At 37.1% G+C, this 15,784-nt stretch overlaps 1 protein-coding gene and 1 long non-coding RNA gene across 14 annotated transcripts in view; one reads left to right on the top strand and one right to left on the bottom strand.

Annotated features, from left to right (window-relative positions):
* MAP2 (microtubule associated protein 2) overlaps positions 1-14,342 on the top strand; it is a 222,836-nt gene extending 208,494 nt beyond the window's left edge. For 12 of the 13 annotated variants that reach the window (XM_045575759.1, XM_045575762.1, XM_045575761.1 and 9 more), the window contains 5 exons: positions 4,117-4,457; positions 8,873-8,965; positions 11,193-11,274; positions 13,189-13,301; positions 13,529-14,342. In XM_045575759.1, the coding sequence (XP_045431715.1) occupies positions 4,117-4,457; positions 8,873-8,965; positions 11,193-11,274; positions 13,189-13,301; positions 13,529-13,744 (845 nt within the window). In that variant the 3' untranslated portion in view covers positions 13,745-14,342. The remainder of the gene's footprint in view (positions 1-4,116; positions 4,458-8,872; positions 8,966-11,192; positions 11,275-13,188; positions 13,302-13,528) is intronic. The other variant, XM_045575763.1, reaches the window with a different exon arrangement.
* Positions 14,343-14,826: 484 nt separating this feature from the next.
* On the bottom strand, positions 14,827-15,407 carry LOC118709220. The gene is made up of 2 exons (XR_004984873.2): positions 15,286-15,407; positions 14,827-15,088 (listed from the first exon to the last, which is right to left on the bottom strand). It is a non-coding gene; the product is annotated as an uncharacterized LOC118709220 (long non-coding RNA).
* Between the last annotated feature and the right edge of the window lie 377 nt (positions 15,408-15,784).

Below are 15,784 nucleotides of genomic sequence, written 5' to 3'. Positions count from 1 at the left end.
TGCTATTCAGCTAGTAAGTGGTTGAACTTGGCTGTCAGCCCACTGATCATTTCACAACTTGTCCTCATAATGTCTTCTCTGTATTTATTTGGAAGAAATAGTTCCAGAGAATTGCTCTATAGAATCCCTTGGGAAATAGTACAATATCTGTATAACTTAAAAAAAATCCTTACAAAATGATGGAAACATTTGAAAAATAGTCTCTGCCATTAAAATCCATTACAAAATGGTGGAAATTGCCACTGCTATCACATTATAGTTGACTTCACCACTTCTTTTTTTAATTTTTAGTAACTAGCCCACTTGAAATGTGACTATTTTTGCATGACATTTAAACAGTGCTTTTGTCAACAATGAAAATGTTTGTTATAATTAGAGCAATTGTGCTCTACATCATTTAGCTTCATGAAGTATTAACATCCTTTGAAATATGTGCTAGGAACACTTTGAAAGCATTAAAACTCTTTTTTTCCTTAGCAAAAATAAAGTATTCAAAAGAAATTGGAAAGAATGCATTTAAGAGTTAGTCATCTCCAGAGAAAAGACTTCAGTTCCAGATATCTGGAGTTGGAATTGGGCATAACCCTGGGGGTGTTAAGACAAGACAAATGTATCAGGTGCTCCCCAAATGCAGATCATGAATCATACTTCTATTTGTTGCTATGGAAACAAATGGCACTTCCTTCATAAATCCACAACTTCAAGCCACTGTGCTCTACCCTTTAAAATGTACCTGCATATAAATTGTTTTTTTGTTCTGAGTCATCCTATTTTGACTTTCTAACTTTACTTACATAAGCCTGTTGCATTGTATTAATTTTCTGGTGTATAAGACGACTTTTGAAACAAAAAAAAAGCCAACCAAAAATCGGGGGCAAAAGACCAAAATTGCACAAAAATTACCTGCAGATCTTGACGGCAAAGTAAGTCTTTTCTTTGAAGTGGGGGGTAGTCTTATTCAGCGAATATAGGCCTAAACCTGTTTTAACTGTAAAATTAGGGGGTCATCTTATACGCCGGAAAATACTGTATTTGATAATGAACATAACTGACACTCTAAGGAAAGGGTTTGTTTTATCTCCACATAGCAATAGCTAAAAGGCTCAGGCACAGTTAGAAGAGTGTGATTTGCCTGTCATCTTTTTAACTGCACACAAGAATGTTCTAGCAGTTGGTACAGCTATTGAAAAGATTTGAAAGGAACAATGCTACACCGGAAGTTAGTTTAGGCCCAAAAGGAGGAAAATACATTGTCATTGAGGAGCTGACAGGATAAATAGGAGTGTCATTTACTAAAGTAACTTATAAATATTTTAATTTTTAAAATCTTTATTGTTGAAGGTATTATATATGTCCCTTTTCCCCCCATTGACCTCTCACCCCCTTCACCCCTTTTTAGTTTTTTAGTATCTTAAATTTAACCTTTTTAAATGCCAGAACATATAAGAAACACTCAGATTTGTCATTTTGATGACTAGAACATCACTTATTGCAATAAAAATTGATTATATTTATTGAACAGCACTGTTAATAGCATAATATTAGTGATTTCCCCCCTCATTCTCCAGATGTAACCAAAAACTTTATTTTTTAGTTTTCCAAAGCTGAAAGCCTTTTTCTAAAAGTATAGCAATGACTCTTATTTTTAAAAATATCTTTCATAAAAATTGTTCTCCACACCCAAAATATTACATCAGCTTAATCTTTATAAAGTCAAACAAACAAAAACAAACAAACAAAAACAAACACCTTAGCACACTTGGATCAATTCTGAATCCAATTCGTACTATTTAAAAAAGAAAATATATTGCATATCTCCTGTGTTCAGATCCCATGAAAGCTACCCTTGCTGGGTACAGTGACAAATAATACAGAGAAGATCCCTCTCCCTCAAAGACCTGAGTTATTTGGAGGTTAGGAAGTCATAGAGAAAACATTTGAGGCAGAAATGAAGTTCTTCAGAAGGACATAGTGATTGATTGAAGCCTGCATAAAAAAACTTGGTCATAAACAAGCTTCGTAGAAAAGAAGGTACAGGCAAGTTGGGTGTGGTTGTATCATCCTGGTCTCAAAATACAATTTTGTTGAAAGCAATAAAAATCACAGAACGCTCACTAATTTATCACTTCGGTCTCTTCATATCTCATTTCATATTGTCAGTTGAAGAGTTTACCTGTTTTGCCCTTATGTTACAAAACCAAATTGAAAGGGCAACTTTTAATTGATATGTGAAAACTGTTCCCTGAAAGAGGGAATAAAGTTATTCTGTTTCTCCAGGAGATTAAATTTAGACTAATGAGTAGCTCAGTGGTGCCCCTACATCACAACTGTCTCAGAAGCTCTGTGGAGCTCACTACTTGTAAATATGTAAGCAAATATTAATTATCCTCCTTCTCAGGAAGACCTTCCTGCAACAATGGTCAATCAATTACATTAGATGACTCTGTCCTTTTCACTTCATTGGTTTCAAACTTAATGAGCCAGATCTTTATCCTCTCTGCAGGATTTCTAAAAGATTCATGGATTTTTACAAAGTACCATACACTCAGTAGTAAAAAATAAAAATCATGTCCTTTCTATAAAATACAAAAAAGTAAAAGAGTTTGTATAATCAATGTAAATAATGTAAATAAGTAGTCTATAAATGAAATCAATGTATTACTTTAAGAGAAAAGATTTTTTATGTTAAGAAAAAGATAAACATCCCAGCCAGTGGGTATTGCAAAGTGGTTGAGCAAGAACCAATGAATCAGGAGATCATGGATTAATTCCCAGTCAGAGAACATGCCTGGGTTGTGGGCTCAATCCCCAGTAGGTTGCCTGTAGGAAGTAGCCATTCAATGATTCTCATCGTTGATGTTTTTATCTCTCTCTCCCTCTCCCTCTCTAAAATCAATAAAAAAATATTTAAAAAATAAAAATGTAAAGAAATATTAAGAAGCTAAGTCTGACTTAGAATTTAATATAGTCTGGGTAAATGAGCCTCAATGTCCTCATTTTTAAATTAGGGATAATAAGAGGACCCTCTAACTATTGTCTTTTTTGTGTTTTGTTTTTGTTTGTTTGTTTAGTTGGTTGATTGGTATTTTGGTGTTCACAAAAATGCTTTGAAATTTGTAAGGCATACTTTTATTTATATCATGGTTCTTTCAAAAAAAAGTTTGAAATGTCATTCAAAATACATTTTAAAGAATAATATGAGGCAAACATAGTATAAGAAATGGGAGAAAGGAGTCAAATGATAAAATGAGGCTAAAGTCAAGTTGATGCCCCCCAAAAAATTATATCTTGAACTATCCTGAATAATTGACCATGAGAGATTATTGATTTGACTTCAAATTACCAAACTAGTAATGAAGGTAGAGGAGAAAACACAATCAGATACAAGATTTATTGTGAATATAATGTTAAAAACATCCTACTTTTCTAAGGAGATAAATGGGCTTTTTTTGGTGTTAAGAACTAAGACAACATTAGCTATAAAGAAAATATATGATATTGTAAACAATGTCTGACATTCCTGAATGGCTTTCAATAAACACATTTGCAATTCACAGTGCTCTTCAATATAAGATGAGTGGATACCACTGAAACATAATTCAGTAGATAATTTTCTACATAGTCCAAAAGTATGTGATCTAGGTCACAGTTTAACACTGAATGACCACCTGGATTTCAGAATGAACTTGCTGCACAGAACAATGGTCTGCATACTATTTGAGGGAACTTCAGTAAATATGGACCCACATAAGATTAAGGGCAGACTCTTTTTGCAACTAATGGCAGATCCATATGCCTTAATGATTACTCAGGTAAAAAAACAAACTAACAAACATTTTTGACACATTTATAATATAATTACTAGTAAGAAGAACAAATCAGGAAAACTCAAGTTTTATTCTTGCATTGACAGCAATGCATGTTCAAAAAAAAAATGTACCAGGTAATGGTGCTAAAAGAGGAGGCTTACATTTTTTAGCATTGTGATTCATAGATACTCTAAATACCTCAGAAACTTAATGCATTGTAAATTCTAACGATTATGAGAAGAAGGATACATTGAGGAGAGCTTTTTAATGCTGAGTTTTTGGTTTTGCTCTTTATTTGTTCACATAGGGTCAGAGCCGATTCGCAGAGCAGGCAAAAGTGGGACTTCAACACCCACTACCCCTGGGTCAACCGCCATCACTCCTGGCACCCCTCCAAGCTACTCTTCACGCACCCCAGGTACTCCTGGAACCCCTAGCTATCCCAGGACCCCTCACACGCCAGGAACCCCCAAATCTGCCATCTTGGTCCCCAGTGAGAAGAAAGTTGCTATCATCCGTACTCCTCCAAAGTCTCCTGCCACTCCTAAGCAGCTTCGGCTTATTAACCAGCCACTGCCTGACCTGAAGAATGTCAAGTCTAAAATCGGATCAACAGACAACATTAAATACCAGCCTAAAGGGGGGCAGGTAAGAACCATAAGAATACGTATTTGCTGCCAGGTATAAAATCCCAGGAATTATTATGATGCCTTCCTCATATTATAAGCTAACAGTTCTTACAAAAAAAAAAAAAAAAAAAAAAAAAAGGAGGTGGAGTTACTGGTTATGACTTATTGCCAAGAGTTTGAAACTTATCTGAGAAAGCTAGCGTATAAAATATTTTAAAAATCACCTGACATGACATATTTATTTCTTCTGGACACTATTGGATAAAAATTGTTGTGACCATATAAGAGAAACTTTTATTTGGTTGCCTAACAGATCTTTTCTAAAAATATCTCTATTACCTTATAGATTTTAACTTAAGAGATTAAAATTGCATTTCTGATATAAATTGGCAGCATTCTATTTTAGATCCTGACTGCGAGCTCATCTGAGTATATTTTAGTGATAATGGAATGAGGACAGATATGTAATACCTTAGGCAACAGAGAAATTAAAAAAGAAAAAGAAAAAGAATATTGCACCACGATGTAAAAGCTGAGTTCTTGGTCTCCCTTTTCTATTAAATTTTGTATAACCTAAGATACTGACCTCTTATGTCCTCATATTTCTTAATTTATAGAATGGAAGCAACAAAATAATACTGTTTTTGTATACAGCACCATCTCATTTAAATAGACTATGCCCTAGTTGGTTTGGCTCAGTGGATAGAGCATCAGCCTGAGGACCACAGGGTCTCAGATCCAGTTCCGGTCAAGGACACATACCTTGGTTGCAGGCTCCTCCCCAGCCCGAGCCCTGGTCAGGCACGTGCAGGAAGCAACCAATCAATGTGTTTCTCTCACATCGATGTTTCCCTCTGTCTTTCTCTCTCTCTTCCACTCTGCCTAAAAATCAATGGAAAAATATCCTCGGGTGAGGATTAACAAAAATAAAAATTAAATAGACTATAAGGTCACTTTCAGATCTCATATCTATGGTTTGCCTCAGAATATGATAGCATTTGTCAACTATGTATACAAGTAGGTCACCAATATTTCCCTATGATATCAAAATCCTTTTTTCCAGTCTCCCAGTGTGGCTGGACTGATTGGGCTGAACCTTGAAAGATGATCTGTTACAGCTTCTACTAGTACGAGATAATAACAGAATGAAAGCCTGAGGATGAACTTGAAAGTATAAACACAGTCTGGCCCAAAATGTAAACATATTAAGAGAGGCCTCGCCGGGACTGGTTTGGCTCAGTGGATAGAGCTTCGGCCTGTGGACTGAAAGGTCCCGGGTTCGATTCGGGCAAGGGCATGTACCTTGGTTGTGGGCACATCCCCAGTAGGAGGTGTGCAAGAGGCAGCTGATCGATGATTCTCTCTCATCAATGTTTCTAGCTCTCTATCCCTCTCTCCCTCTCTGTGAAAAATCAATAAAAAATATTTAAAAAAAAAAAAAAAAAAAAAAGAGAGAGGCCTCAAAAATCAGATTTTCTGAGAACCCTGGCTGCCTGGCTGAAAAATGTTGATGCATTTAATTGGCAATAGGGAGTTGATGAGAATTTTGAATAAGGCAGAGCATTAGGAAGATGATCCAGTTGATTTCACTTCCACTGTGCAGTATGCAGAAGAAAAAATGGCCTCTCATTTTTCCCCATTTTGCAATAATAGTGCAAGTAAAACTTTGGATAAAAGAAAATAACAAAGTTAAAATGTGTTATAGAGTTCATTTTGGGTAATGATTATTCAAATATTTTTCTTCCATATCATGAATATAAAAAATTAGTTAATTTGCCAAATAGAAGTTTTTTATTTATATTTTTAGACAGTCTTTAAAATACTAAAATAATTTTCTGTTGACATGCTTTAGGAAAACAAAAGCTCAATGCAAATTCATATCAAAGAAATTTGATTTAGATCTTCCCATAGAACAGAGAGAGTTAAAACTCAACTCTCTGATTTAAATACACACACGCACACACACACACAAAGCTAATCTAGAAGGATAATTCTATTTCATTGCCAAAACTTTATTCTTCACAGCAGCCATCTATTTTTTAATTTTATTTTATGGAAAGGTTTGTGACAAGTGCTGGTATTTGTGGAATTAACTCTCTAAGTATTAATTAATGCAAATGATCCTAGAAATCTTTGGCATGAAGTATTTTGTAATTTTTTTAAGGCATAAATGTGAGTCACACAGACAAGGTGGGTACCTAGTGCAGATTGTCAAGCTAGAGGATAAATCACACTGAGCAAAGGGGTTTTGTTTTGTCTACCTAGCCATCAAGCAAGATGGTGCGTGTCATACTTGGCCTCATTTTAGACAAAAGCAAGAAACTATTTAGCTATTGCATGTATGGAAGTGTGTAAAGAATGTACCATTAATGCATGTCAAAGGTCAGCTTCACATTATAGATTGAGCCAATATAGGTTAAGAAAGTCTACCATTGAAAAGAATCAGCTAGTTGTTTCACTAGAAAATCTGTGACTATCTAGAACACCAGGAAAAAATCAACAGAAGTCGACATTTAAGTTTTAAGATCTTAAGATTTAAATTATCTCTAAGTAATGCAGGCAATGTGTGTGATCCCTTTGGGTTTGAATAACTTGTTTTGGCAATCATAAAAATTGTCAAAAAGTTGATTAAATGTTAGAGTCAGATTCTTGCAGCCAAGTTTAGAATTTCCATTTTTGCAACATGTTAATCAGAGTTAACATTTGGCTTGTGATCACTCTGTACTGAGTGGCTTGATTGGTACTCTAACGATCTCTAATTTAAAATTTGTTCATGCAGTATGAGACCCTGTATATTCCTAAGGATGAGAGAAAAAACTGGCTTAGGTGAATCCTATTTCATTGCCAAATAATTAGATCTTCATGGGTAAAAATTAAAAGTATTATTAGGCATAATAAATAAAAATGATTTTCTTTCTAAAATACATTTTTTTGTGGTTTGAAATGTAATAGTCTTTATTGATTCTAAGGTATATATATCATAGTTTATATGAAATTCTTAGCTTACAAATACACTTATTATTAGAAATAGACTGTGTGATATATCCCCTTTTATGAAACTGGAATTTTTATTATGCCCTAGAGTGTGGCCCAATCATCATGTCTTCTGAATTCAGATTTTGACAAGAGGCCCTTCCCTTGGGCTATCAATGAGAGTTGCCAATGATATTTCCCTATAAGGGACAGCTATCTTGTCAGTGTTAGTTAGGCACTGTGATTTGAGCTTTGTCTAGTTAAAAATAGTCAGGATTCATGTCCTCTTGAAATTTTTTATCCTTTTTTTGAAAGATCAAGAGATGTAATACTAGATGTAACAGTGTATATCTAAGAAACTTATATTTTAAAAAAAATAAGGGGATAAACTGTCCCATAAAACATTGAAAATGTGACTTCTCTTTAGCTATCTGGGGAAGGGAAGAACAGTAACTTTAGAAATAATAAAATGAACCAACCAAACAACAAAAATAAACCTTTCTTTCTGTGCAGACTTTGCTTATCTGCCCTCTGCACCATGCAGAATGCAAAAGGCACATCAAAGAAGTCACAAGAGTTTTACTCTGCACATTAGTATACTATGCCAGAGTAATATCTTCTCAGATCTGGATTTTCTATTGTCTTCAAGACAAAACTGAACTTGCTGAACATAGAAATAAAACACCTAACCTCAAATCTGTTGGACCCACCTGAGGCCTGGACTACATGACCTAATACAAGTCAGCTAACGAAAGTTCTTTGGTTTTCCACCTTCTGCAGGTAGAGAGAATGCTTCCACACCCACCATCCAGGGGCAGTGGCTGTGTGTGAGCAGTTTTCAGAGAGGCATTTCAAAAGGCCACTGAGCCCCGCCTTCAGGGAGGGCACAGAGCCTCCTTGTGGACCCTCTTAGGAAACCAGGGGTTCTTCCCTTGAACGAATGAGGACCCTCATCCGTAGCGTTCATTAGACCCTGTGCTAGGTGACCCCATAATGCAATTAAGTGAAGATGACTCATAATGGTGATGCTGGCACTGTCAGGGTTAAAGAGAGGCAGGTCGGGCACTGGTATATCCTTCAGGATCCTGGGCTGAACTACACCGAACTATTGGACCTTCCGTAGAGTAAACCCGAGTCTGACTGTTGCCCACAATATTGTAAGCCTCCTCCTCCCAGATGGTCCAAGTTTTCATTTTCTCTTCCTCTAATTGCTTCCATATTATACCTGCCTTCAAATGGGATGCATAGGCTCTGGAGCACTTGGCCCTTGGGAGTGCAGAACGATAGAGGCTTGTTTTTATACAATAGATCTGCTCTTTAGTTCCGGTGTTCCTTTTTCTCTTAAATGATTATGTAGGTGGAAGGGAGTTTGGAGCCTTTCTGGCACTACCCCTTCTGGTTCCCTATACCCAGCATATTAAAAGAAAAATGCACAATGAAGTTACCTCCAATTCCTTTTAGGTTAGGATTTTAAACAAGAAGATCGATTTTAGCAAGGTTCAGTCCAGATGTGGTTCCAAGGATAACATCAAACATTCTGCCGGGGGCGGAAATGTAAGTAGAAGCTTCTGATAGAAAGCTGTCCTGATTGCGTGGAGCCATCTGCACAGCCAGCTCCCTGTCTCCTTTCCTGCCTCCTTCCCAACATACTCCGCCTTGTTGCTGTGCCATGTGTCCCCGTGACCTGGGACAGTGGTTCTCAACCTTTCTAATGCCGCTGCCCTTTAATACAGTTTCTCATGGTGTGGTGACCCCCAACCATAAAATTATTTTCCTTGCTACTTCAAAACTGTATCAATGAATTGTAATGTAAATATCTGTCTTACGCTCTACAGCAGTGGTTCTCAACCTGTGGGTCATGACCCACAGGTTGAGAACCACTAGCAGGGTCACCTAAGACCATCAGAAAACACGGATATTTACATTACAATTCATTAACAGTATCAAAATAATTTTATGGTTGGGGGTCACCACAACATGAGGAACTGTATTAAAGGTTCACGGCATTAAAAAGGTTGAGAACCACTGATCTGGTAGCTTCTCAGCCTTGCATTTTTGGTGATGGGTTTCTCATTCTTCCCTTTAAGATCACCAGCAAATTTCTTGCTTTCATTTGAAGAAACAAAACCTTAATGGAGTGCACTATGGTTTTCAGGGGGTTGTTGGAAAACCCACTTCACTGGCCAATTTTGTTTACCGGCCTTTGGCCCAAGCTATTTCCTCATGCCATTTCTGTTTCCTTGCAAAAGTCACCTGGGCACACACTTTTCTGGCTCCATTTAAATTACTCCTGAGGCAAAGACTGATATCGTTTAAAATACCCAGTGTGTGATGTCAGTCTTTTGAGCTAAATCATTCATGAGTGTTAGAAATCCCTTGAATAACACAAAACTGGTGAAGTGTGGGTCATATCTAATTTGAAGTGAAAGGATTCAAGTCCAGGCATACAAGTCTTAGTGGCATATTTCCTGTCTCTTAAATTGAGTGGACATAATATCCAGAGAGGAAAGGAAAGATGAATCCATATCTCTCAAACTTAGTTGAGGCAGAATTGAAACAGGCAAACTCAAGCCAGATCCTGTCACCTAAACTTTAGGTTCTGGCCATTCAGGACTCCAGTAATTTAGAGTACAAAAACCAGAACTCTCACCTGTCTAATAACTTTTGGCTCCTTGCTCCTCAACTGGACAGAGATGGAGTCGAGCAGTGAAAGAAGAGATGAGCAAGTGACTTCTATCAAGAGTTGTCACCTGATGTTCAAAGTTGATCCGCTGAGCATAAAAATTTCCATGTCATGGGAAGTCCAAACAAGGTTTGATGGACTTTTCCAAAAGTTCTGGGCTTAGCCTCAGGGACACTATATATATGGACATGGTTGCCCTCCGCCCTGTTGGCCTAACTGTAAGTCCCACAACCTGGTACTCCCACAGAAACAGTGCCAGTCGGAGTAAACAACTTGAAGTGATCAGAAGCTGGACCCAAAATACCTAAGTAAAAAGGGACAAATTGAGATAACTAACAAATTTAAAATAAGTAGGTGAGCTTCCAACTTCCAGAACAACATCTTAAAATTTCCTCTAGAGAAGAATCACTTATTCAAACACCCGGAGTCCCTGGCCCCTTTTCCACAACATCCAATTTAGTAATCCCCGCAGAGTCTGATGCCAATGGACCATGAGCCACACTTGGAGAGCACTATTCTAAATATTGGGAGAGGAAATCATTTCAACAAGACACAAAAAGAAAAGAAAATACTGTTCTCATTAATATCTGGTGCACAAGAAAAATTCCATGTAGCTAAGACATAATGTTTTAGAAAAGCATGTTTACAGCTTTTTTTTTTTCTTCTTGTAACATAAAGCAACGCTATTTTTCTTGTATCTCTGAGCAATGTTGGTCACTTTTATGTAAAAAATCACTTTTGAAAAAATAATTTACCTCTTCTCTTGGCTCTTTGCTTATGGAAAGGTTTAACACAATGTGGCTTCGTGCTTGCTTTATTAATCCAGGTGTTTTTGTCCCCTTTGTGGCATGATCTGTTTTCTACTAATACAGTCTTCTGTTTTAGGATTTTCTTCCACTTGGGTCCTTCTTTCCAACCAAACATGTGGGAGTACATGTGGGAGATCATGTTGCCCTGTGTGTGTACGTACTTCAGATTGGGTTCCTGGATATGTTGTAGTGTGTTGTGAGTTTGGACATGTTTCTAGACTTGATGTATGAATTTAGGGGGCTTGTTCATATCTACACTATTTTAAGCATTTTTATGTGATTCACACAGGTGCAGATTGTTACTAAGAAGATAGACCTAAGCCATGTGACTTCCAAATGTGGCTCTCTGAAGAACATCCGTCACAGGCCAGGTAAGTAAATGCTTTTAGTAGCTGGAGAAATATTACATTGGATTCAACAAGCGGACAGGCAAAGGTTGTGTTGTTGTGAAATACCCGATTGGAAGGACATTTCAATATCCTGACACTTAATTCTTTTATGTAGAGAAACTTAAATTGGAAATTTGGGCATCTTCATTTAGACAAGTAAACCCAATTACCAAAAATAGGCCATATATCATAGGACAGGTTAAAAATTACAATATACATTTATCTCTATGTACTCAACATGCTTATTGCAGCTCTTTCTAAATATATAATCTATAAAATGCTTTGGATCACATCGTCATACATAATTACATGGACTTAAAGCAGCATTTCCAATGATTTTTCATGAGATTGTTTTTCTACGTTAAGTGAAATTAAGGATTGTGGTTAAGCAAAGCTGAAGAATTTTACCTATCTGTTGAATTTCTCAGATCCTTTAGTAGGTCAATGAGATCTGTAAATTCTCAGCAGAATATAAATGCTTCTCCAACGTATTTGACCATGGACCTCTTGATTTTCTAGAATATGTCATGGGACTAGTGGTCTACAGTAGAGTTTATATTCTTAATTCCTAAGGATTTTTCTCCTCTTTCAATGTGATTCTAAAATATGTTGAATTTTTTTCTGAGTATAACGTATTACATGTATTTTTGCTAAATTCCACCTCCACTCATATGTAAATAATAGACAACTATCAAATTTGTAGTTTTCTTGAGAAATTTTGATACAATTTTTATATATCATTTTATTGTAGAGTAACATGAGGAAGCAGTTGGTTTTAATCATCTATGCTTAGCATCTTAATTAAACCAGGTATTAGAGTGTTCCCATTCATCGTTGTCTCACATGTTATCAGAAACAAGGTGGAAGAACAATTAAGCCCAGCAAGATTGCTGATCAGGAGAAGATTATTAAAAAGATTTATTAGTTGAAAAACAAAGGTAGGATAAGATTTAAAATGGATAAATGCCTTAGAAACATGTCTAGAAATCAGGCTGTGCTTTGGCAAGGGGTATTCATAAAGGAAATCAGAGAATTAAAATTACTTATATGGAATCTCTATTAGTAGTTTCAGAACTGCTACCCTGGCTTTAGCTTCTCTGTCATTCATGAGGCAGCAGGGACTTGGCCCCATTCTGCCTGTTTTCACAATTCCCCTGTCTATAACTCAAAGTTACAAATACTTAGCTGACTTGGTACTTCCCTGTCAACAGTATGACTGAGGTATTTGGTCACACTGCCTATTATTTTCCAGAATACAAAAGAAAATATTGCATTCTTTAATTCCAGAAAGTAAGTATACAATTATTCAAATTCACCTGGGGTCTTGATGCTCAGAAAATTTTTACATAGACAAGGAAATATTCTGTGCAGAGATTTACTGGTATGAAAGACTATTGTCCTGAACTCCCACCTATTCCTAAATCTAGCTCCTCTGTAATAACTGAATCAGATGACTAAATTCATAAAGAAGTGTTAGCACAATGATCCTTGACAACAGCAAGCTTTTCACCAGGTTACCATGGAATGTGGAATACCTACGGAGAATAGGAAGGAAACAGGTCAGCACCTGCAGTCACAGATTATTTATCATACAGATAAGAGAAGCCCCTCTGATATCTTATGTTACAATGGATAGAGGAGAAAGGTATTAATATGTAAAGCGATCCACATCATGGTACAAAAAAGATGTCATTAACTTGGATGACATGTGGGAAATGGCATGGACTAGAAATTTTAAAGGATTTTTTTTTTCCACATCTATGGTCAGAGGCTAGTAGAGTTAATTAAGCTTGTGGTTTACAATGGTCTATCTATCATAATCATTTTTGGGAAATAATCACCACTAGTAGAAGATTTCATTTTAGCAAGGCATTTAAAGCCTCTCTCCTCACACAGGCGGTGGACGTGTGAAGATTGAGAGTGTAAAACTGGATTTCAAAGAAAAGGCCCAAGCTAAAGTCGGTTCGCTGGACAATGCTCACCACGTACCTGGAGGTGGTAATGTCAAGGTAAGAAACAAGGTCATGTGTGGTCTCGCTTTTTTTTTTTTTTTTTTTAATTCCTCTGAAATACTCTTCATCGCCACGGGTCCCAGATTAAAGACCTGGGCACATGGGAAGCAGGGATGGCAGCGCTGAGTAGAAGTGGCCTTCCCATTAGCTCTGGGATACAGAAAGAGATCTAGGGGTTAGTCAGGACGCTTGGATTGACAAGGACCGATGCTTGTCTCCACCAGATTGACAGCCAGAAGCTGAACTTCAGAGAGCATGCGAGGGCCCGCGTGGACCACGGAGCAGAGATCATCACGCAGTCCCCAGGCAGGTCCAGCGTGGCCTCCCCCCGGCGGCTCAGCAACGTCTCCTCCTCCGGAAGCATCAACCTGCTCGAGTCCCCTCAGCTGGCCACCCTGGCCGAGGACGTGACCGCGGCGCTCGCCAAGCAGGGCTTGTGAATCTCTCTCCTTTAGCGTTGGAGTAATGCTATTTAGGCGTAGGCTCTGAGCCGGTGTTATGTTCATTCTTTACAAACCGTACCATAGATATAATCTCATTCCCAAACTCTAGTAACGGTTACAATTTTATATTTAAAAAAAAAACAGGAAATAGCATACGCAGCAATTGCCTTGATTTCCATTTGCAACAGAAGACACTGGCTTTAACCTAAGTACGACTGGGCGATTCTTTTTGCTCTGCTCTGTTTTGCATGGAGTATTATTATTTAAAAAAAAAATAAAAAAATTGCATTTTCACCTTTCATGTGCCTGAAGGCTATCCACCACATTCTGAAAGGCCTTGTTAACATCCAAGCTGCTCATCTCACTATGCTATCGCTGGGTGAAACCATAAAAAGCTTCACGTGGTAACTTATTGCCGGTTAAAAATAAAAATAAATCAAGGAGTCTGATGGCAAGAAGGGAAGAGCATGTAAGAAATACGGTTTTTTTTAAGGTGTTATTTTGTATAAATGGGAAGAAAGATGCGATTAAGTTATTAACATTTGGGACCTGGATAATTATATCAGAGTATAAGTCAATTCCATAAATTATTTAACTGATTAAAAAAAAAATAGTTACGAAGCATTTGAGCTGCAGTTAAGGAAGTGGTGCAAACGTGCTCTCTTAAGAATGAGGCACTTACACTAGGACGGACTCGTGTCTGGTTAGAATGTCAGTTATCAGCTAGATTTGTGTCCACACTACCAGTTTCACACCCCCTTTCCATCTGTTTGATACAGTATTATAGATATAAATATATATATATATTTCTCTGTGGCCATTTGTGATACTTCCTCATATACTTGAATATTATACTTCCTTATTCACAGTATCTGTGTCTCCTGCACCCTTTGGTGTTGCGATTTTAGGTATGTGAAAGTAGACGTTAGCAGGGTTCTTTCCCTATTTAAAAAAAAAAAATACATTAAAAAAGACAAAAAGTTTTAGCATGATGTTGCTTTCTGTAACAATTCAAAGCTGTAACCCTGTTATAGTGCCAGATACAAGTCTCTCCCGTGATGCTAGGAGATTTTGTTTTCCTTTGTTTTCTGAGTTTGTGGGGGTGAGTCCAGTTATACATAAAAGGGGTTTACAAATTGTTGGTTTAAAATTACGGATTTCAGTTATTTTGAGTCACAGAATAGTCTGGGTTTTATTTCTGTAACCATTCATGAAAGATTTATTAATATTTCTTCTTCCTCTTTTTTTTTTTTTTTTTTTTTCATTTGCTAAAGTTGAAACTAACAGCGGGAGTTTGGGGCATGTTAACCCCGTCTCCCAAATAGGACCTGCTTGTTAACCCTTTGCACTCCGAACCATTCTGGACATTGGCTACCAGCTACTTGACGCTACTTTACGGCGGACTCGTGCGTTGAATTAACTCACTTCCCCGTGATCACTAATAAACTGCAATGTCCCCCCTGACAGGGGACATCCGAGTGATATGCTAGAATTCCGATGTCCCCTGAGAGGGGACAGCGGAGTGCAAAGGGTTAAACTATCTGACAGAAGACATTTGGCTTCCTTCCCCCAAGGAAAGATCCCTTGATCGGAAAAGAAAAATACAGTATTCTGAGAAGCTATAGCTACAAAATACTTGAGATGCAGATACCAAAATCATTTTATTCAAGATCCCAACTGTTTAAAGGAATACTGTATGACCTAGCATTTCTTATGCGTATATAATACTGTTTGACTTTACATACAGTCTAGAAATCACAAATCAATGAATTAATTCCTCTCATAAATCACCCATCTTAGACTTATGAAGAAACAGTTCACTAGTCAATGGCCTGACTAAGGCAATGCGTTACCAGGCTGGGTGGGTGCATTCAGTATTTTATCTATTCATTTTCTTGCTCAGGACTGGTAGGTTGGATTATGAACGGTTACAGGCAAATGATCTGGTAGGCGTTTGATCTGTTTGAGCCAAACCAATTCATGAATATAAAGAAAGAAATGATGAGTTGTGGGTGAGGCAAAAAAGGAAGAATAGTA

Source organism: Pipistrellus kuhlii, unplaced genomic scaffold (genome assembly GCF_014108245.1).
Source record: "Pipistrellus kuhlii isolate mPipKuh1 unplaced genomic scaffold, mPipKuh1.p scaffold_m20_p_7, whole genome shotgun sequence".
NCBI lineage: Eukaryota > Metazoa > Chordata > Mammalia > Chiroptera > Vespertilionidae > Pipistrellus > Pipistrellus kuhlii.
Note: the sequence above shows the minus strand (reverse complement) of the source record. Positions and strands in the feature narration are given on the sequence as shown.